Raw genomic sequence first — 24,126 nt, 5'->3', positions numbered from 1 at the left:
TGGCTTGCCCAAGGCCACACAACTAGGTCATTATTAAGTGTCTGAGACCAGATTTGAACCCAGGTACTCCTGACTCCAAGGCTGGTGCTTTATCCACTATGCCACCTAGCTGCCCCTCAAAATAAATAAAATCTTTAAAAAAAAGAAAGAAAACAATCTTTGAATTTAGTTGGAAAAATAAATAAATTTATTTGTTAAAAAAAAGAAGAAATGCAAGTCATCCAGAACCATATAAAAAGGTGCTTCAAATCACTAATAATATTCAGATAGCTCAGGTTTTAACCATCAATCCATCCATATCCCCAAAGTCACTGAACTATGGGCACCTTCTGTCTTCATGCTACCATTATAAGTCTTTCACTGCCATTCTTCTCCTTTCCTCTGCCCCAAAACCTGGGGTCAAAGACAGGAAGAACTCATACGAACAAAAATATAAAAATAACTGACATTCCTCTAGTGGTAACTACATCCCTTGCACACCATACCAAGTGCTTTATGATAATCATTTCATTGGATCGCAGCATGTTTTGCAGTAGCAAGGAACTGGAAACAAAGCAAGAGCCCATTAAATGGAAAATAGTTGAACAAATTTTAGTCTATGAATGAAGGGTCAGGAATAGGAATTGGACTTGTGGTTTCATTAGTAAAAAGAAATCCCAGGTAAGGAAACTCCTGCTACAAAGAATTAGATTGGCACCTTCTGTGCAACTTGGAATAATCTCAGAGTAAAAGGTTAAGTGACTTGCCCAAGATCACACAACTCATGTTTGTAAGAGGCAAAACTTAAATCCAATACTTCCTAGCTTCATTGTTCTTTCCATGCTGAATATAAAAGAATATTACTGAACTACAATAAAAGATGAATATGAAGAATTCAGAGAAACTTGGGAAGACATAAACTGAAGCAAAATGAAATGAGCAAAAAGAGAACAATTTATATAATGACCATAATAATGTGAAAGAAAACAATTCTGAAAGACTTCAGGACTTTGTTCAATGTAGTGATCACCCATGACTTCAGGAAAACTAATGATGATGCATGCTTTCTTACTTCTGGTAAAGAGCTGCCCTATAGATGTAGATGGGAGCCTTCCTATGGGGTCTGAGAATTGAATTAGTTTTACTAATAAAAGCATCCAAAAAAAAGGTGGGGAAGAAAAGGACATCAATATAATATTATTAAAATATACAGAAAAAAATAAAGAAGTTCAGAAGGGATACAAATAGGCCAATACTGCTATAGTCTTTTTTAACTGTAACAAAAGTTTATGGTTTCAAATACAATCTTTTTTGTACTTTGTATACTGAAATGTCAGTCAGACAGTTAGTCACCCACATTTATAGCTTATTAGATGCCAGGCACTGAGAAAGAAAGGCAAAAACATGGTCTCTGCTCTTAAGGAACTCACATTCAAATAGGGAAAAACAAATGTTACAATAACTATATATGAATAAGATGTATAGTATAATAGAAGGCCATATCAGAAAAAGGGAGCGAAAGGAAGGAGAGGAGAAAGGGGAAAGAAAGGTCTCTTGCAGAAGGTAGGAGCTGAGTTAAATCTCAAAGGAAGCAGAGAAGCTGGGAGTCAGAAGTAAGAAAGTACGTGAAGAAAATTTTGATATCTCTACTCAATTTAATCAGCATTAATTCAGTTCATAGTGATTTTATGGGGATCAGTGATTAATGTTAGATTGAATAGAGTTGAGATTGATAGGTATGTTGTTAGATTAAGAGTTATATATATGTTTGAGCCAAATAACCTCTTATGTATTAGTGATATCATTATAGATAATAAGATAAAACCATATGTCTGTCATAGAAAATTACATTACATTAATCCAACACCAATACCCTTCACTCCTATGAATCATTGTCACCTCACCCTTGTGACTTTCCTTTTGCCCACTACTTCCTTATTTCCTAGGATACTGCTGACCAAAACACCAGATGTTTGACTTCCTATAAAAACCTCTGCTGAGGTAGCAGGTGGAATGCCTTTTTCCAAGAAAAAAAACTTACAGTTAATGACATGGAATTAATAACTTAAAAGCCTGCTAACAAAAAGGCTATCTGGTGCAGTGGATAGAGCACCAGCCCTGGAGTGAGGAGTACCTGAGTTCAAATCTGGCCACAGACACTTAATAATTACCTAGCTGTGTGGCCCTGGGCAAGCCACTTAACCCCACTGCCTTGTCAAAAAAAAAAAAAAGGTTATGATTAATGTTTATGCCCCTCAACCAATCAAAGAATTTCCCCCACTTCTGGTGTTAACCAATCACGAAATTTTACTGCCTCGTTCTATTTTGAGTGTGCTCACAATCTATATAAATACTGGCCTCCTCAAGCGGTAGGCAGTCTTGGTCATGGTACGCAGTCTTGGATCTTGATTGCTTAGGGGTTATCAGTTAGCTCTCTAAAATAAATCTATTATTGCTTATGCCTCAGTTGCCTGTTGCAGCTGAATGGAAATTTTGTGGCTCATAAGGAGCACATTTCAGTTAATGCAAAGCAAATGCTGAGTCAGAAGATGAAGTGTGTGAGGACCAGTAAAAAAGGCCAATGTAGGTGGACTGGAGAATATTCAGAAGGAAGTGGAGAAGACTGGAAAAGCAGGAAGAGACCAGGCTATAAACTACTTTAAATGCCAAAGAGAGAGTTATATATTGGATCCTAGAGGTAAGAGAACCATCCACTGGAGTTTAATAAATAAGGAGAAAATTTGGTTAGATCTGCACTTTAGGAAATTCACTTTGGCAAATAAATGGAGGATAAACTGGAGCAAGGAGAGACTTGGGGCAAGGAGACTCAAATTCAAGTCAAAGGTAAGAGGAATTTGTACAAGGTGGTAGTTCTGTGAGTGGAGAGAAGGAGAATCTTATGAGATATGGTGTGATGGTAAAAATGATTTGTAATAGACTAGATATGTGGAGTGACTAAGAATGAGAAGTTAAGGATAGTACCCAAGTTTTGGATAGGATGACTGGGAGCATGGTGATGCCTTAACTGTATTAGAAAAGTTAGGTAAAGGGGATGCTTTATGGGGATAGTCAATAAGTCTTGCTTTAGGCAAGTTGAATTTAAAATGCTTATGGGATAATAGGATACAATATGTTCAAAAATCAATTGATGACACTGAACTGACACTTGGTAAAAAGAGTAGGGATGTACATATGAATTTGGTCATTATCTGCATAGACTACCAAATGAGACAGTAAAAGAGGGAAAAGAAAAGTGGCCTAGGACTGAGCCTTGGGGAACAGTCATTAGGGAGCACCATCCTGCACTATAGGGGAAGATCTGGAAAAGGAGGGGAGATCAGACAGGCAAGAAAGGAGTCAGGGGACAGCCAAGTCACAAAAACCTAGAGAGGAGAATGTATGAAAGAGATGTCAATGGATCTGGCAATTAAGTAACTTTGGAGAAAGCAGAATTCATTGAATAATGAAACTGGGAACAAAATTGCAGAGGATTTTGAAGGGAGTAAGAGGAGAGGAAGGTACTTTGCTGAATTTCTAGTTAGCTAGTCAAAAGGAGGAGAGATTTGGGTGATAACTGTCAGAGCAGTAAGGTAAGGGAACTGTTGATGATTGTTAAGTTCATATTACTCAAATACGACAATGATCTTGTGATTTCATTTATTTCGATGTTCCCTCTTATACTCACAAATCACAAGTCCTCCATGCCTGCCCAATTCATTCAATTCTTGTCCATTTACTCCCACAAGTATGGATTGGATCCAAAGTTCAAGAGGACCTTCTCAATTTCTCTCAGGAAAAGTAGCAGTGGAGCTCTCTGGATGGCCACCTGTCACCCTTCATTCTTGAAATGTGTCCATCTTCTCTTCCTTCATACAATTCTTTGATGACATCTTTTACTATTATTCTCCAGAGTTTCACCTTGGTTACATGTGACAGCCTGCTCACACCATGTACCTGTTCATCGCCCTCTATGTGAAACTCACTTTTTGTTCTTGAAAGGCAGTCTTATCTTACTTCAAGTTTCACTGTCGCAGAGAGAAACTCATAGGATGTTAGTATTTTTAATGGGATTTTACAAAGCAAATGTCCAACTTATTTACAAAAAGGAGAAAGATGGCTGCCAGAGATAATATAAACTTATTGGTAAACCTTATGAATAATTATAAGCAGTATCATCTCATAAAGAAAGGAAACAATGGAGAGTAAAACAAAAACTATTTTAAAGAAAAAATGGCAAGACAAACAACTAAATAAGTCACCCCTAGGGGCATTCAAAGATAAACATGAAAAAAAAGGACTACCATTAAAAGAAAAATTTTAAAGATTTGCAAAAATAATTAAAATAAACTTTTCTCTAACAAGGACAATGAAACCATCACAGCTGGATTCTAACATAACAATCTTGGTTGTATTTAAAGAGTAAGTAGAAGGGGCAGCTGGGTGGCACAGTGGATAGAACACTGGCCCTAGAGTCAGGAGTACCTGAGTTCAAATTCAGCCTCAGACACTTAATAATTACCTAGCTGTGTGGCCTTGGGCAAGCCACTTAACCCTGTTTGCCTTGCAAAAACCTAAAAAAAAAAACATTTCAAAAACAATATCCAATTATGGATCACATCTTCATCACTTCACAATTAATGGCAATTAATGGAAAGATATAGGAAATATAAGATGAAACAACCTATTGCATTTATTGTGCAGGTAGAACAGGTAGAACAAAATGTTATCTTTGTAGGTCCTTTTACAAGGTGTCTCCCCATCCATACAAGAACATTCAAGATTCTTTGAAAATTATAACAGAAACAATCCTTTAATGATAAACATCAGGAGAGATCGAAACAAGGAGATGCATGCTACTGAGGAGGAACATTATTATAATAATGGATGAGGAAGAAAGTGGAGTTAACTTGTTCATTTGTCTTTTGGAGGCTGGGTCTCTTTTTTTAGGCTGGAAGCACATCAGCCACTTAGGGATCTGATCCCACTGAAATCTGGCACAAAAGCTTTGTCACTTTCTCCTGTTTCACCTAAGAACCCTTTCCAGGGGACTCCTATACACCCAATACCTACTGGTGCCACTCCCTGGCTTAGTCTAGTCTTATCTTGCATCTGCTTTCTCTTCCATCAAAATTGGAATTGTTGGACTGGGAATGAGAAAACAAAAATGGCTAACAGGAAGTTACAAATGAACAAAAGGAGATGACGAGAGCATCAAACTGTCCTCAATAAGCTGAAGAGACCAGGGATGAAGGAATAACATCCTAAGGCCCTGAAATAAATAGGAAGTGTAAATGTTGAACTACTGTCAATGATTCTGAAAGAACATGGACAAGAAAAAGTTCACAGGCCTGGAACAGAGCAAACATTCAAATTTTCATTAAAGAAAATGGTAGAGTTCACAAACTGTAGGCCAGTGACCTTGACTTTCATGCCCAGCAAGATTGTAGAGCAAGTTATTAAAGGTATAGCTTATGAGCATTTAGAAAGAAAAGCAGGATCCCGACAAGTCACTGTAGTATTTTCTAGTGGAGGTCATCCCAGGTCAGGATCATGTACATCTCTGAAAGGACAAGTAAACTGAAAAAGATCAAGGAATTGCTGTGGAAATAGTATGAAAAAATCTAACTGATTCTTTTTGTAATCAACTCCATTCTGTATCAATGTTGACAATTGGTATAAACTGTTTAAGTCATATTCTTTGCCTTGAACTAAGTTCTAAAGTTCATTCCTCCTCTCTGAGTTTAGAAGCTATTTCCCTATAAATCATTTTAATTAAAAGAAAACTGTTATCTCTCTACCATTGTCTTTGTATAATTAGAAGAAATCTGTTATCTATATGCTATTAGTCATTCCTACAGGTGGATTAAATCAATCAGAATTTATCGATAAAATAGGAGGGTTGTTGCTAGCCCTTCATTCCTAATTTCCAGCCAATCACATTGTCTGCCTCATCTATGATGCTTCTGACTTTATCACCAATCATACTGTTTTTTCTCCTCCATGATAATACCTTCTAGTTTCTGGATCTTTTTTCGGTCTATAAAAATGATCTTTTAGCCATCACTCAGAATCTTAGCTTGCTAAGGAGACTGAGACTCTTTTTTATTGGTAAATTTGTGCTATTCTAATAAACTGAGTATGCTCAGAGCTTGTGCCTTGGTTTGTCTTCATTCTTGATAATATGTTTAGAGTTTAGAGAAGTATATGATAAATCTCTCATGCTGAATAAGATGGAGAGATGATAGTTGGAAAATAGCATACCTAAGATAGTTTCAGAATTAGTTAAATGACTGAATCCAAAAAAAGTAGCTATTAATGAGTCAACATCAGCTTGGAGGGAATTCTCTGGTAGAATACCCCAGGGATTTGTCCTTTGCCCTAGGTAGCTAGATAGTTTTACCAAAGATGTGGATTGGAGCCATAAACAAAACACATACAAGAACTGCAGATGACACAAAGCCTGGAGGGATAAATAACAAAAAAGATGACAGACCCAAGATCCCAAAGTTTGTAATAAGCTAGAATAGATGTTCTTCATCTCTTTTATATCATGAACCCATTTGGCAGTCCTCTGAGCCCCTTCTCAGAATATTTTTAAATTATTGAAAATGCTAAATTTTAGTTAGAAGTGAGTGAAAATACAAATGTTATTTTTTTCCACATCAAAATTCATAGATTCCCTGAAATCTATCCCTGGATCCTTTGGGGATCTATGAACATCAGAATAATGAGCCAAATCTAATAAGAGAAAAGGCAATATGATAAATGTAGAGTTCTAAACCTGGGTCCAAAAAGAAATCAGCTTCATGATTATAGAATGATGGGATAGCTAAATAAGTTTCTATAAAAGAGATCTTAGAGGGTTGGTGCTCTGTACACTCAACATGCAACAATTTAACACCAGATTTTAGTAGAAATGTGAACTGAGAGGAATTCTGAAGTGGGTAACCAGCATGGCAGTGTCTATTTTATAATATATGAAGTTCGATTGAAGGAGTTAATAGCTATATTGAAACTAAAGCAGAAAGAACTTAAAGGCAGCTAGATGATACAGTGGAAAGAGTACTGGTCCTGGAGTCAGCAGTACCTGAGTTCAAATCCAACCTCAAACACTTAATAATTACCTAGCTGTGTGACCTTGTGCAAGTCACTTAACCCCATTGCCTTGCAAAAACAAAACAAACAAAAAAAGAACTTAATGAGGGGTATGAAATATGAAAGCAGTCTTCAAATATTTGAAGAACCATCAACTACTTCTATGTAGTTACAGCGTGTTACAACAGACAGAGTGTGGCTTGATTCTCTGCCACTTGTGCAAATTTTGGCCTGATAATTAATACCAAGAAAATGGAGGTTCTCCACCAACCAGGATATCACTATCCATAGGTAGAACCACTGGTTTCAGTAAATGAATAAATTTTGAATGCTGTGGATAAGCTCACTTACCTTGGCAATATACTTCGCACCTAGATTGCCAAAGCAGAGGTAGTTCAGTATTTAGGAGACTACAAAAGAAAGTATGGGAGAGAAGAGGTATTAGACTGACTACCACACTGAAGGTCTAAAGAGTTGTTGTACAGGTTCTTCATATATTTGAGATATAAAACCTTTATCTGAGTCTATAAAATTTTTTCCCAATTTTCTGCTTTCTTTCTAATCTTGGTTACATTTATTTTATTTGTTTAAAAACTATTAAGTTTAATATAATCATATTTATCCATTTTACACCTTACTCAGCTATCTCTTATTTATTCATAAATTAACATAGATATGTAATATGTTCCAAATTTTTTAATAATATCTCTCTTTATAACCAGATCATGTATCTACTTTGAAATTTTCTTGGTAAATGGTATAAGATATTGGCCTGTACCCATTTTCTGCCACACTGCTGTTTTCAGTTTTCCCAATAATTTCTACCAAATAATAAATTCTTATCCCCCAAATTTAGTCTTTGCATTTGTCAAATGTAAGGTTACCATATTCATTTGCTGTTGTAAATTGTAAGTCTCCTCTGTTTCACTGATCTACCTTTCTATTTCTTAGCCAATACCAGATAATTTTGAATAATACTATCTTATAATATAGTTTAAGATCTAGTACATGAATTGTCTTAGGAAGATTCAGAAGATGACCTGGCAAGATAAGGTAGCAGACACTGAGGCCTTTCTCTATCTGAACTGCCAAGAATTCACAACAAACACAACTCCAGTGGGCTAGTCATGTTATCCATCACCAGACACCTCTAAAAGACTTTTATGGAAGAGTCACGCAAGATAAGCACTCACAAGGAAATTAGAAAATGCAATACAAGGACACTCTCAAGGTCTCTCTGAAGAACTTTGGAAATCAACTGTGTGACATGGGAGACACTTGCACAGGATTGCTCAGCATGATGAGCCCACATCAAAGGTTGCTCCATGAGCAAAGCAAAACTGCAGTAGTTCAAAAGAAATGTAAGATGTACAAATTTAGAGACATCTCCACTCCAAATGTTCATAGGGACTATTTGTGCCCAAACTGTGGTAGAGCTTTCTAAGTTTGTATTGGTCTAATCAGCTACAGTCGGACACACTGTACCCCGACTCCAACATAGTGAGGTCATTTTGGTCCTCTTCGAGTACAAAGATAACAGCCAATCATATTTTTGGATTTTGGATACCTGCCAAAGCAGGACTTTGTTTTGCTTGACTATGCATATTTGTTGAGGGACTAATGGGAAGAAGAAAAATAAATTTTCAACAATTGAAAAAAGTTTAATTTAATTTTTTAGAAAATCACCAAACCTAAGTGGCATGGGCTAAGTCAGAAGACAACAGATTCCCTCTCACTGCAGCTGATCAATGAAAGGCTGGATGAGTTCCTGTCAAGGATGTTGCAGAGAACATTTGCTTAGACTTGGGTTATACTAGATGGTCTCTAAGGTGTCTTTCATCTCTGAATTTCCATGATTCTTCTCACCTGTCTAGGTTCTACACCCAAGCCCTTTGCTATGGTCAAACTACACAGGAGTGTAGGTGGCTGCTCCTTGATTTAATTGATTTATGGAGCACCTTAAAGTTTATGAAGAAGCCTCCACCAATAACCCTGTAAAGTGGATAGTTTTAAGTATTCTAATGCCCATGTTAGAGATAAGGAAGCTGAAATGCAGAGAGAAGATCACACTACTTGTAAATATCAGGATGCTGAACTCAGCCATTCCAGAGTACAAGTCCAAGGTCCATTCCACTAAACCATGATGCAGCCATAGAAAGGGGATGCACCAACAGTCTCTACCAGTAGGCTATGGGAAATCTGACTGGGTTAGCTCATTTAACAAGCAGGTTAAGCACTTTACTATTCACCAAACTACATTTCTGAATTGAAAGAGGCCGTACCCTCCATCTTTCTGAATAAAGCTAAACCATCTTAAGAGACTTCCTACAGCCAAAGGATGTCAAAAGCATATACAAAGAACCCAAAAAGACCACCAGGATTTTATCTAGTCATAGACTGAGAATTAGAAGGAACTTTGGGAGCCCTGTATCCAATCTAAGTCCCACTGCTTCTTTTTACAGAAGAAGAAACCAAGGCCAATAATCAACAATCAGAGATGAAGAGGTAGATTTAAGCCAGGATCTTCTCAATCCAACTGCTGTACACTTTCCACTCTCCTCACCAGGTTCTCACTGTGCAAAGGATCATGACACATGTGAAGAAGATGCCAGCATGAATCAAAATCAACCTGGCCCTTGAGAGCTTCTATTCTATAGGGGAAGATAGGACAAGCCCCTAAGTGGCTATTCTGCAAAAGAGGATACAATATAAAAGTACCCAGGAGAGGTATAAAGTACCATGAGACTGCAAAGGAGGAAGAGATTATTTCTGGCTGGGAGTGATCTGGAAAACCTTCACAGAGGAGTTCTCTTTTGAGCTAGATCTTAAAGAGACATACTTTTCAATATGCAGGGGAAAGGGTGAGGAAGGGAGGGCATTTCAGACTCAGAAAACAGTGTGAGCAAATGAATGGAAGCAATAAGCCTTGGAATTTGCTCATTAGCCAGTGAGCAGTCCAGTTTGTCTGGAACACTGAGTATTTGATAACACTAGAAAGGTGGACTGATTAATGAAGATCTTGGAATGCCAGGTTAAGAAATCTGGGCATCATTCATTTAGTGATGGGGAGTCATTGACCTTTCAAGCCATTGATAAGAAGGCTAACTCTAGATGATGGCAAGACTTTCTTCCCATAGGAGTAACTGTCACTAACCATAATCCTCCCACATGAAGAGTGGTCTCAGAGGTGATTCTGCTTCATCTACAACCAGAATGGAGGAGAAGGAGGCCATTTCCTTCTCCAGATATCTTGGATCTCGAAGTATTTTAAGCAGATGGGAAGGAGGGATAAATGGACTTCCCCTTCCCCACCCCAGTAAAACCCAGTGAACACCTGGCAAAGCAAGAAGGGATATTTCCAACTGCCTCCCAAACTCAGCTACTTTATGAATTGCCTGAATGTTTCCTAGGTCTTCTTTTGTCTGAAATAAATCCTGGAAGTTCCATACTGGGAAAAATTAGATGCAACCATCACTCCATGCTGCCACTGTTCAGTAATATGTAAAGAGCTGCCCCCCTCTAAAATCCACTCCCCACAACTTGTTATCACTCCCTCAGAAACTTCACTGTCACACAGAGTCCCTTGAAGACTCTGGGGATCAGCAGGGGGAACCCCTCCCAGCTCCACACCAACTCTTGGAGAGCTTATCTAATGATCATCACCACAGACCTCTGTCACAGACTTGACCTACATTTCAGATCTGCTAACCAGTTTCCTCTCCTTGTCTGGGCAGTTCTAACTAGTTGTAAATGGGGCCAGGGACAGGGAGAATAAAGAGAAAGCCTTTTCTGGTTGAACTGAGTCAAGTTTTCATTAGCAAAAATTAAATAAAGCCTCATTCATTACACTACCCCAAGATGGAACTGGTGGAGTTTTTGGACAGGAACTTTGTGCTTCCAATGAGGAATTTGCTAAGCAAACAATGGTATGGGCAAGATTGGATGGGTGAAAAAAAAAACAGTTTTTGAACACTTTAGAAGCTCTTGTGTATTTATAATCAGTGACAAATCCCTCATCTTTACAAAAGCACATCCTTTATTTGTTAACATAATGGAGTAGCTTCTGCTATTGAATATACTTAGAAATAAAAGTGTAGATCTTTCAACATAATAAACCTGCTTAATTCTAGAGGTTCAGCATAAAGTAGAAGAAAGATCATTGGGCTTGAGAGTCAAGAGCTGAGCTGACATAAGCAGAAGAAGTGAAGAGAGATAAGTTGCCTACAGTCAAACATATAGGGAGAAGGACCTGACCAGGGATACTTGTTAACATTACTCTCTGAAAAGGCACATATTCTTAATGACATGGAAAATAGGTATCTAAGATAGCTGGTAGTACAATGGATAGAGTGCTGGACCTGGAGTCAGAAAGACCTGAGTTCAAATCTAACCTCAGGAACTTCCTAGCATGTGATCCCAGACAAGTAACTTAACATGGGGATAGCAACTGCTTCCCAAAGTTATTATGAGGATCAAATGAGAGAATATTTATTAAAAATAAAACAAAACAACTACCCAGCACAGTGTCTGGCTCATTGTCTATATGATGAAAATGCTTATTCTCTCCCCCCTCCCCCTTTTCTGCTACACTGAGCTGCACAAGTGTATAGTAAAAACTCAAAGTCTCTGATGGCTTCACAATGACCCACTAGGCAACAGTTTGATCCCCAGTTCTAACTCTGCTACAGTAAGGATGTGACTTCCTGGAGCCTCAGTTTACCTGACTAGTAAAATGAGGAGATCAGGCCTCAGGTGATCTCTACAGTGGCTTTCACCTCTAAAATCTGATAAAGAAATTTCAGTGAAAAGTGGCAGGAAGGCTAGGGGCTGGCTGCTTTAGCCCAACGTGTTCACCCTTAGATCAATACTGCCACCTACTGAACAATCACATTATGGCCACAAACGAAGCAAGGGGCAAAACAAGGACTAGAACTGACACAACGATCAATCATTCATCCAACAAATATTTTTTGCCCACTAACCAGAACTGAGCTTTGTGCTACACATTATAGAGAATAAAACAGAAGACAACAGTCCCTGCCTTCAAGGAGCTTACAGTCTAGTTGAGGAATGTCACTTTTTTAAAAATCATTTTATTAATTAAAGTTTTCAGAAGTTATTTACTTTTTCTTCTCCAAATCTTGCTCTGCAGCCTCCTTGCTCCTTTTGCCCAACTTCCAAAGAGATGGGCATTGGCCCCAGTCATTTGAAGACTAGCAAATGCTTTAAAATTCTTTTCATCCTCAGTAATGGCACAAGTTTTCTCTTTCTTGTAGCCATTTCTTTTTTTTTTTAGATTTTTTTTTTCAAGGCAATGGGGTTAAGTGGCTTGCCCAAGGCCACACAGCTAGGTAATTATTAAGTGTCTGAGGCCGGATTTGAACTCAGGTATTCCTGACTCCCAAGGCCAATGCTCTATCCACTGCGCCACCTAGACACCCCTCTTGTAGCCATTTCTAAGCTGAGCTGCCAACTTGAGTTCTTCAGCAGAGAAATCTCCCTTCTTGGGTACAACTGGTTTCCTTGGGAAGAGTAGCAATGTGGAGCAATATTCTTTCAAGCTGTTGCACACTTTCCTGGAAAGACTTACAGACTTATTTCAGTGACGAGGGTCCACAGAAATATTGATGGTCTGGGCCACTTTTTTTATGGATTCCAGCCACCTAAAGCTCTTCTAAGCTCAATCCTCTACCAGCACATACTCTGGTGTGTGATCGGACAGTAGGGCCTTCATAATGGGTCAGATGGGACCAGACAGATGCAGGCCAAAGAGCAATTCGACAGGCTTTTGCTAGACAGACCTTTCACCTTCTGATCTTCCTGGTTGGTTGAATAAACCATTTGGTGACTCATCTCTGCCAGTTTTTGTGAAAATGGAGCTTCAGAATCATACCATTTCAGTTGATTCTATTGGCACCTCAGCCAAGCAGAAGGGCAACATTCATCACTCTTAAGATAGCACCTCATGTCCTAAATAAGTATGGAGCATGGAAAGGGAACTAAATAGGGCCTGATGGGGTTAGGGCAAGATAAAAGGATTTAAACTAAACCTTTAATGGTCAAGAATATCAAGGAAATCAATGAAAAAATGCAAAAGAAGGTAATCTAACTGCCAGATCTAAAATTATATTATAAAGCAGCAGTCATCAAAACTGTCTGGTACTGTCTAAGAAGTAGAGTGGTGGATCTGTGGAATAGATTAAGTGCAAAAGAGACAGAAAGAAATGACTATAGTAATCTACTGTTTGATTAAACCCAAAGATTCTAGTTTCTGAGATAAGAATTCTTCTATAAAAAAATCTACTGGGAAAACTGGAAAACAGCATAATAGAAAGTAGGAATAGACCAACATCTTATACCCTATTCAGAGATAAGGTCAAAATGGTACAGGATTTAGACATAAAAAACAATATAAGCAAATTAGGAGAACAAGGAATAGTTTACCTGTCAACTATGGAAAGGGAGCACTTTATAACCAAAGAAGAGATAGAAAAGATTATAAAAAACAAATTGGGGGCTGCTAGGTGGCACAGTGGATAGAGCATTGGCCTTGGAGTCAAGAGTAACTGAGTTCAAATCCGGCCTCAGACACTTAATAATTACCTAGCTGTGTGGCCTTGGGCAAGCCACTTAACCCCACTGCCTTGCAAAATCTAAAAAAAAAAAAAACCAAACAAATTGGATAATTTTGATTTAAACTAAAAAGTTTTTGCCCAAACAAAACCACTGTAACCAAGAGCAAAAGGAATGTAGCAAATTGGGAAACAATTTTTACAACTAGTGTTTCTGACAAAGGAACTCATCTCTAAAATTTATAGAGAACTGAGGCAAATTTATAAAAAAAAAAAGTCATTCCCCAATTGACAAATAGTCAAAAGGTATGCAAAGGCAATTCTCGACCAAAGAAATCAAAGTGATCCATTGTTATATGAAAAATTGCTTCAAATCATTATTGATTAGAAAAATGCAAATTAAAGCATCTCTGAGGTACCACTTCACACCTCTCAGATTGACCAATATGACCAGAAAGGATAATGATCAGTGTTGGAGGGGATGTAGGAAACCTGGGACACTAATGCATTGTTGGTGGAATCCAACCTTTCTGGAGAGCAATTTGGAATTATGCCCAAAGAAGCAATAAAAATGTACATCCCCTTTGATCCAGAAATACCACAACTAGGTCTGTATCCTGAAAAGATCATGAAAAAGAGTAAAAATTCCACATGTACAAAAATATTCACAATAGTTCTTTTTATAGTGGCAAAGAATTAGAAATTGAGGGGATGCCCACCAACTGGTGAATGGCTGAACAAATTGTGGTATATGTATTCGATGGAACATTATTGTTCTATAAGAAAACATTAGGGATGGAATTTCAGAAAACCTTTAAAGACTTGCAAGAACTGATGCTGAGTGAAGTAAACAGAACCAGAAGAACATTGTACACACTAACAACAAAATGGGGTGATAGTCAACCATGATGGACTTGTTCATTCCATCAGTACAAAGAAAATTCTAAAATATTTGTGATGGAAAATATAATCCATATCCAGAGAAGGAACTATAGAGCTTAAATGAAGACTGAAGCTTATTATCTTCAATTTTTAAAAGTTGTCTTATGTATTATTTAATTTTGTTAGCTCTAATGCTTTCTTTTTTCCTTTTGGATCTATTTCTTCTCTCACAACATGTTCGATTTCCATCTATGTTTAGCATGTAAAGCCTTTATCAGATTGCCTTCTGTTGGGGGGAGAGGGGAGGAGGGAGGGAAGGGAGAGAGGGAGAAAAACTATAAAACTCAAAGCCTTTCATAAAAAAATGATTGGTAGAAACTACCAATGCATGCAATTGGAAAAACAAATAAAATATTTATATAATAAAAAATAAAATAAAATAAAATAAACTAGATCTGTAAGATTTGGTTGGAGAGTAAGTATGCTTCACTAGCAATTAAAAGAAAAATAAAACTGTAATATCCCTAAGCTTATCACAAATGGTTATAAGGTTAATTTGCCACCACCACTCCCTTTCCATCTAACTAACTTGCAGGCCTGAAAAGCCTTTAGGAATCAGAGAACACCAAAAGTCAGATAAGATTGGTGTCTTGCAGAGAGGACCTCAGGCCTACAATAAGAATACAGGTAAGCAGTATTTTCCCTATTTCTATCCTTCTTGGAGATATTTCTTACAATAAATACAATATGGATTTCCCTCTTCTCTTTTTTAGAGGTGGTGAACTACAGTTGTAGAAAGGTAATGTGAGACATAATTGATGTATTGATTGCTAAACTGCTTTTTTTCTTTCTTTTTTTAAAATCTCTATTACAAAGCATGGTTCACTGGGTTGCAAGAAGGCTCTATTTGGGAAGGAGGAAAATAATATATTAAAAGATCTTTTTAAAAAAGAAATATAGCATAAACAAAGGCTGGAAGATAAGAATCAACACAGTATTTTATAGGAAAAATCACTAGACCTATCTACAAATCAGAGAGTTTGTACTGGGGATAAGAAATCGATAGGCACCAAGCCAATCAGACCCTCAACACTTCTCACCTAGACTACTGCAATACCTTCTTAACTGGTCTCTCTGCTTCCAGTTTCACCCCTTTCCAAACCCTCCTCCTGAAGCCAAAAATCACCTCTCCTGACAATGTCCCTCTTCTACTCAAAAGTTTTCAGGTCTCCTGATTATTTCTAGGATAGAATTTCAAACTTCTCAATCAATTATTTAATGACATTCACAACCTAGCTGCAGTCAACTCTTCTAGGCTTAGTTTCCTCTTTCTCCCCTCACTCCAATTCACGTCATATGGTCCAACTGCCATTTGTTGAATTCAACCTTTCCTCTCCTTCTCCCATGTGCAGAATGCATTCCCCCCCCCAATCTCTGCCTCTTCCATTGAGGTTCAGTTCAATCATTCACACCAGTGGGAAATTTTCTCTGATGTTTCTAGTTGTGAGTGCTCCCTCAATCCTCATACATACTAGTTGTTTGTTTTTTTTGGTTTCCATTTTTATTCTTGCACCCTCAAATACCCACCCAGAACAATGATCTGCATATATGGCACTTAGTTACTAAATTTTCACTGAATTCAATTAGAGTCATGTTCTAGAGAACCCTGAATACCAAGCAAAGGAGTCTGATAATAATATAATAATAAAAGTAATACTACATTATTTATAATATCATATATATTTTATGTTGTATATATTATTTATGTAAATAATTTATAATGATAAAAGTAATAATCATAATAATAATTGTAAGATGTCAGCTATTATTATCTTATAGACAGTAGGGAGTCCCCAGGCATTTTTAAGCAGAACTATGCATTAGGAAGATTAATCTGATAGTTGTGTATAGGCTGTGGGTACAGCAAAAAGCATGCGGAACTTGGAATTGGAGGTTCAAAGGTTCAAATCCTGACTCTGACATTTACTAACTGTGAGACCATGGGGCAAAGCATTAATCCTTCTAGATCTTTATTTCCTCACTTAGAAAAGATAGGGTTGTCTGAATGACCTTTGAGATCTCCAGCTCAAAAACTAGAAAAACAACTGGAAAGCTAGGCTAATCAGCAAGAAGCAGATGAAGGAGGCCCCACACTGAGAGGTTATTGGCTGAAAGAAGCTGATCTCAATTTTTAGCAAGACCTTCAAAAGACTGTGCATTCCCAACTCTGAGGTTTAAGCCCCAGTTCCTTCACAAAGCACAATGGTACAAAGTCAGCATCAGCAGTACAGACTAACAGAGAAGGGACCAGGGTCTGTGGAACTGTATCCTAGGTCAGGTTGGACACCAGCAATAGGTCTTCTCCAGTCTGAGGTTCACCATTCTCATTGCCGACCTTTCTGCCCCCACCCCCACCCTGAGAATTAGTTAAGAAGTGTACATAAAGAAATTGTACCAATAACAAAGAACTATACAAATGAAAGATATTTCCCTCTACTACTGGATGAGCTTGGCCCAGTAGAATGTAAGCTCCCTAAGACCAGGTACAGATTGAATGCAAAGAGAACAGCCATTCTTGGAGAGAAAGATGCTCTTCATCTTTACACAGCAGTCACTTAATGGATGCTCGGGCAATGGAAACGAAGGGTTGTTTATATCTCTATCTACAATCCTGTGATCCCAGATCACAAAGTCCCACATCAATTCTCTTCTCACTTACTACAGCAGCAAATGCCATGCAGTCCCACCCTTAGGGGATCCACGCCGCTGCCATTTCTCCAAGACTCAATGCCTTGTTGTTCTGAAAAATCTAACCATCCATGCAGTCTTTCCCACCTATAAGGCTTGCCACCCTGCTCCCCCTGTGGAGCTCCTCTTCAGTCTAGTTTTGTGGAGGGGCCTAGAACTTCCTGACTTCCAAATCATCCCCCTCAGGGAGGTGACCTTCAGCTCCCTCCTTCCCTCCTCAGCTCCCTTTAGTGATCTAAGTTCCTGAAAGGCAGCTACTAGCTTCCTTTTTGCTTGTTTTTCTATCTCCAGGCTTAGCAGTATCTGGCTGAACTTAATAACTGCCGGTTGAATGTCCAAACCAGATTCTAAGCACTCAAAACAATCAGACAGTCAAGAAGCATTTATTAAGCCTTATTTTTGTGACCAAAACTATGCTAAACACCTGGAGGTACAAAGAAAGACAAAAAACCTACCCCTGCCCTCAAGGAGCTCATAATTTAGTAGGGGAGTCAACATACAAACCATGTTGAAAGGCAGAGGTTTAGTCCTCACCTCTTCTAAGCCCTGAATAAATATTTAGATCTCCTAATGCCAATTAACCTTGGCACCTAAACAGTTCATTAAAAGTAACATTAGGAGAGGGATAAGGGACCTTTATTTCCTCACCTATAAAAGATAGGGTGGACCGAATAACCTTTGAGATCTCCTCCCGATCAAAATCTATGAGACAGAAAAACAACTAGAAAGCTAGACTAATCAGCCAGAAGCAGATGAAGGAGACCCCACACTGAGAAGCTATTGGCTGAAAGGAGCTGATCTCAATTATTCTTTTTCTCATGAGGTTCTCCAAGACTTACCCCGGGAATCTCTAACAGACCAGCAACCAGCAGAGGCAGCTTTAAGGCAGCCACACTGCCAGTGACTCCCACGAGCACATGGATATTTCTCTTCACTGATGATAGAGCTGTTCCTGATGCAGACACTGGCTCTGAAGAGGCTGCAATGGTACCAGGCCCTGGGGAACCATATTCCCTAGACTCCATGAGATTCCTTGGCAGCAGTGTTCAGAACCTAAAGGCAGAACAAGGAGCAGGTGGTCATCAGATGGATGGACTCCTTCTTGGGTTAGGTAGGAGGAGATGTATGAGTTATACATATTAGCTGACAATCACTACCCCTATGGATCATATCAGTCAGCAAAGATATTTTTGCCTGACCCAACTTGGGACTCTGCTGACATATTGTTTTGCTCATTATAACTTATTTTAGCCTATGCATCATATGTCAACCAATGAAATTACCTACCAGAACAGTAATCTGGAAAGAGAGAGCATCTTAGACTGTGAAAAAGATCTGAAATCCACTTCATTGGAGGGGTCAGTGGATCCTTTAATAAAGTGCAGAACTGGGGTGGCTAGGTGGAGTAGGGGTGGCTTGGTGGTGCAGTGGGTAGAGCACCAGCCCTGGAATCAGGAGTACCTGAGTTCAAATCTGGCCTCAGACACAATAATTACCTAGCTGTGTGGCCTCTGGGCAAGCCACTTAACCCCATTTGCCTTGCAAAAGAAAAAAACTAAACTAAACTAAAAAAAAAAAAATAAAGTGCAGAACTCTGCCTTCAGTCTCTTTTATCATAAACACTTTTCATTACCACAAAACTGAACTGACAGCATATAAAGAAGCTGCATACTGCCCACTGGAGAACCCACCTTCTCTCCTAACAGTCTCTGGCTCCCTATGGCCATCTGAAAGGAAGAGAAATCGCTGCCTGACACTTCCTTACACCCAAATTTCTAAAGAGGAGTGACAACAGCAAAGAAAATTAAATATATCTCAATTATTTTTTGGCTCTTTAGGCTTCTACACTACTTTTCCACCTAAAGAACCCAGTCAGAAGAGGCCAAGAGTGCTGCCTTATTGTGTGCTGCACAAGTCATCGCTCGCTTAATCTAACTTCTTAGTGACAAGCTGCCAAAGTACCAGTTGCCATTTGTCCTGTGATATGGTGCCCTAGTGGCAGGAACATGGGTAAAACTGTCCTGCTGCAAACTAACCACCAAATGAATGCACTGAAACATCAAGTATTAAGAAATGGATGATATGAAGAATTCAAAGAAACACCTGATGCAGGATAAAATATGTTTTACTAGAAGAACAATATATTCTATACAATGATATAAACAATGTAAAATAAAAAGGACATTAAACCCAAGGAGCTCTGAGTAATATAAAAAACCAATATTGGGGCAGCTAGATGGTTGCAGTGGATCTCCCTGAAGTCAGAAGGATCTGAGTTCAAATTTAGCCTCAGAAACTTGATACTTGCTAGTTGTATGACCTTAGACAAGTCACTTAATCCCATTGCCCACAAAAAACAACCAAACAAAATAAAACAACAAAAAACCAATATAGTTCCTGAAAATAGATAATGAAATGTGATCTTCATCAGACAGTTATTTCCATCATCAGCTGAAGGGTTGCTTTGGTTTGGAAGGCCTTGAGGAAGTGGGGTGATTCTTTCCTGCTGCAGAATTGGAAGGGATGATAGTCAATTCAATAGTTTAGATTTGTGAAAGACAGTGAGGACAACAACGAAAATAAAACTGAAAGTAAAAAAAACAAGCCCTACCTGGAAGGAGCCGGACCTCCAATCTTCTTGGGGAAGCAACGTGTACACAGATAAGAAAATACAAAGTAGATACAAAGTGAGAGTGGGAGGCACAACTAACTGTAATCAAGAAAGACTTGGACTCTAAAAACGACTGTCTTCTGGCGACATAAAAACAAATGGAAACAATCTATCTTATTTTTAAACATAAGTAACCACTGCTGAGGTATAGAGTCCTTCAACCAGCTGCACTGGGAAAACCAGTCTTGCCAGCTGGTGGGGGCTGTCCTGAGAATAAGATACTCCCCTCTTCTCACCATTCCCAAGGAAAAGAAGAGGTGGACCCAAACCAAACTTGAACTAATAACAGCCAGGCTGAGCTAGAGAGGAGAGGAGCTCTCAGGGTTTTTTTTGGGAGACTAGATGGCATCTCGGCAACTCCTAATCTAACTTCTCATCATGTCATGTCATCATCATCATCACCTCTGGAGAGAGGGTGAAACTGAAGATATCAGTTCAGTTTAAGGACAGGAAGCCAGTCATTTATTTTTTTTGTCTCCTCTTCAGATTTGCCCCCCACCAGCCCCTAGGTGAGAATGTTCTACCCTCTTTGCAGACCCTCTAGTAAATGAGTTCTGGACACCCTGTTGTACCCCTACCAAGTAGAAGGCCTGCTCCCTGAGAGGCAGGTCCAGATGGGACCCAGTCACAGAGTCAGCTCTGAAGCCTAAAAGAGGGGCATTCAAGGCCTCTCATGCCCTGACCCCAGAAAGTGACCCCAGCAAGATCATTCACCCTCCAGAAGATCTAAACAACTCTCTTGAACCAGTGAATCCTTACCCTGGACTCAGTATCTACAAAATCCCAGGTCCAATCTCATTCTCTATGCTTATACATAGAAAATGCTCAATTAACATTTATTCTACCAATTCAAAAACCAACAAGTTTTTATGAAGTACCTACTGTGTTAAGCACTGGGGAAACAAAGACAAAGGCCAACAGTCCCAGAATTAGCTTCCCTTCCTTGTAGAAAACTTTTCTATGTACTGGGTCAAATCTGCAGAAATGGGGGTGAGGGATGGGGCTAACTACAAATCAATTGGTTTAATGAAGATACCACAGCAAGAGAGTAGCAAGATTCACAAGTATGACACTTGCCAGTGTGATCTTGGCCAAGTCACACTCTTGGCCTCCAGCTCTTCCTAGATAAACAAGGGGCAGAACTGAGATGACTTCTTAAATCCCTTCCAGCAATCCAGTTATTATCCCATAATTACCCTTTCCAGGTCACCTCTCTAAAAAGTGATTGTAGAGGCAGGGCAATAATGAAAATATGATTTATATGCTCCCATGCTGAGAATTTATGGTCATTAGTCTGTATTTGCTTTAAGTTAAAATTAAATACCAAATCACTAAAATTATTATTAAATCCTGATCATGTACTGACATAATGGGGAAGATTGAATTGCCTGAAAGTGTTCAAGGTAGTACATCCAAATTTCCTCACCTTTATCTTCCATGTCATAAAGACATAAGTTCATATAATTCAAGTAGCCTTATACCTTCCAGTGCCACATAAGGAGAAAATTCTTGGTTCAAGTTCAAACAGTTGCCCACCTGGAACCTATTATGGGTAAGATTCAAAACCAGAAAGGAAAAAGCCCCTACCCTCCAGAAGCTTCAAATATTCTGGGCTAATGAAAGAGCCAGAAAACCCTAGAGGGTCCCTAGTCTGGAAGCCCACTCTTACATGCTGATCTCATCTGACAGTAGAGCAGAATTAACAGGGACCTCTTTTCTATTTTAGGTACACCAAACAACCAAAATACAAACAAACAAACAAAATAAACAGCCTTAAACAGCTGCTAATAGGATTAGACGAAGCTAATTACATGTATCTTCTAAAGATTTTTATGAAAAAGGACAGAGGGGTAATTTTCAAGAAGGGAAGTTCTTCCCAGTTATTAATGTAAAAAAAGTTTTATTGATACCTTTTGTTTTCATAAATATAATGATTTCTGGAAAGGCTCCCTTGATCTAAGCTGATCCCTCCTTTGTTGCAAAGGAAAACTCAAGAGGATCTTAAGGAGAATCCACCCAGGAAACTCCAGGCAAATAAAAATATTATCAGCTTATTCAAAAATCCAGTTAATGACTTTTGGTACCAGGTAATAAAGAGATTGGCATATGCATTTTGCAAACTTGAAGATGTTATATAAATGTTAGCTAATTGCTAACAGTAATAAAGAGTTGACATTTACATACAAGGTGTTGATGGTTTTTAAAACATCTGGCAGTTACCTTAATTTGCAAAAAACCTCATAGAGAATATGGGTAGATGTTAATCACCCTTTAAAGATGAGAAGAAAACTAAAACTCAGAGGATGCCTGCCTAAGGCCTCACAAGTGGGAATAAGATGAGTCAGAATGTGGCTCTAAGATTTGGGATTCCAAATCTAGGGTTCTCTTTTTTCTTTTTTAAAGTGTAATGGCACAAAGAATAGTTAAAAAAAAGAAAAAGAGTCAGGATGCCTGATTTTGAGTTCTGGCTCTGACATTTTATGAAATTGGAATCAGAGGAGTCACCCTCTCTGAATCTGTTTCCTGATCCATAAAATGGGAATGATGATGCCTGCTTTGTTTATCTTACCAGAAATGTGTGGATCAAATGAAATAACAAAAATACAAGATATAAAATGTGATACAAATGTGAGGTATTACTATTACAGTAGCAAAAACCAGTGTCCCTGTGGAGTCTCCTCATATACTTCCTGGCAGGGATAGCATCTGGTTTCAGAGAAGGGAGAAGCCTAAAAGGACTTGGCTGGAGTGGGGAGTAAAGGGGCAGAGAAGGGCAGCTTTTGATAAGGGAAAGGGAACAGACATGACTAAATGACCTCTGGAGGTTCCTAGTATGTTATGAATAACAAAAGATTAAAAAAAATGAAAAGGATGGATAACGCCTCCCAGTGGACAACCAGAGACAACTGGTGTCCTGGTCGTTGGTATAAGCTTTCTTTCTGCAAGAAATGACCATGAGATCCAAAAATTCCTGAGGGCCAGTATCCTTCCTAAGTCAACATTCTGTCTTACCGAAGCCCATTTGACACACAAATGTTTTTGAATCAAACTACTTCCTAAATGAGTCACTCTATGACTATGATTGGCTGATAGAAATGCTTATGAAAAGGACTTATTCCTCTTAGCAGGAAGTACTGGACCATTCACTGGACAATAAAAGGTACTGCCAAGCAAATGATGTATTTTCTTAAAGAGTCAGTCTAACTCTTTATTCCATTAAATATTGGTCTACCTCTCAATCAGAGAGAGTCCAAATCTTACCCTGCTGTGCAGTATAACAAATTAGTAACATGTAAAAACCACATATTTAAGAAATGTGGATAGTTTTTAACCCACATTAAATTTTGCTCTCCATGGCATAAGGGTGTTTACATGGTATTAAATCAAGACTCTGATACTGGCCACCAGGGTGACCCTTGCTTAAGCAAGGCACTTAATCTCTCATTTTCTTTATCTATATAAAATGAGAAGGTTGAACTGAATTGCTTTTAAGGTCACTTTCTAACTCCAGAACTATGAGGGGAAAGAAGGCCAGAAGTTTCAGATGACAGTAACAGTATGCCCATTAATTTCCAGGATTTGCAAAAGATTCGTAAATGTTTTACCCCAGCTTTCTAAGAGCACAGTGAGAGGTTTTTACCATACAGCCTAGCCTAGTGAAAGGGAGCCTGCCTAATTGATTGATTGATATTTGTCCTTCAGTCTGGAAGAACATGCCATCAGGGAGGTGATGTCATGACAAGCACATGAAAAGGATTTGAGTGAGGAGTACTGTGCTTTGTCATCAGCCTCCTTGCTCCTCTGATCTAGGGACTGGATATGGATCAGGATTACTGGAGATGACTCTGGATTTGAAGCAAGATCACACAGTTTGTGACAAGTGTCTGAGGCTGGATTCAAACTTCCATCCTCCTGACTCCAACGCCAGTGCTCTATCCACTGCACCACCTAGCTGCCCTAATCAAAGGTCTGAGCTCTTGGACACAGGCTCTGTGATTTGACTCACAATAGCTGAAATTTCTATAGGCTAAAAACCTCTTTATAAGTAAACAGTTTGCGGGTTTGTGTCTCTAAGTAGCACTTTAGGGATTTAATAAATGCTGAATGGATTTATTTCACCTGAATTTCAACTGAGAAGTGGATCCTCAGGTATTATGAGGAAACTATGACTCTGAGGTT

General features: G+C 38.6%; 1 protein-coding gene across 5 annotated transcripts in view; it reads right to left on the bottom strand.

The window, feature by feature from the left end:
* The window catches only part of PPCDC (phosphopantothenoylcysteine decarboxylase), a 53,611-nt gene that overhangs the window by 27,214 nt on the left and 2,271 nt on the right, over positions 1–24,126 (bottom strand). For 2 of the 5 annotated variants that reach the window (XM_074232737.1, XM_074232739.1), the window contains exon 2: positions 18,116–18,329. In XM_074232737.1, coding sequence (XP_074088838.1) covers positions 18,116–18,301 — 186 coding nt within the window. In that variant the 5' untranslated portion in view covers positions 18,302–18,329. Of the gene's footprint in view, positions 1–3,664; positions 4,005–7,425; positions 7,485–18,115; positions 18,330–19,887 lie in introns of those variants that run through there. The other 3 variants (XM_074232740.1, XM_074232738.1, XM_074232741.1) reach the window with 3 other exon arrangements.

This window comes from Macrotis lagotis, chromosome 4 (genome assembly GCF_037893015.1).
Source record: "Macrotis lagotis isolate mMagLag1 chromosome 4, bilby.v1.9.chrom.fasta, whole genome shotgun sequence".
NCBI classification, from domain to species: Eukaryota; Metazoa; Chordata; class Mammalia; order Peramelemorphia; family Peramelidae; genus Macrotis; species Macrotis lagotis.
Note: the sequence above shows the minus strand (reverse complement) of the source record. Positions and strands in the feature narration are given on the sequence as shown.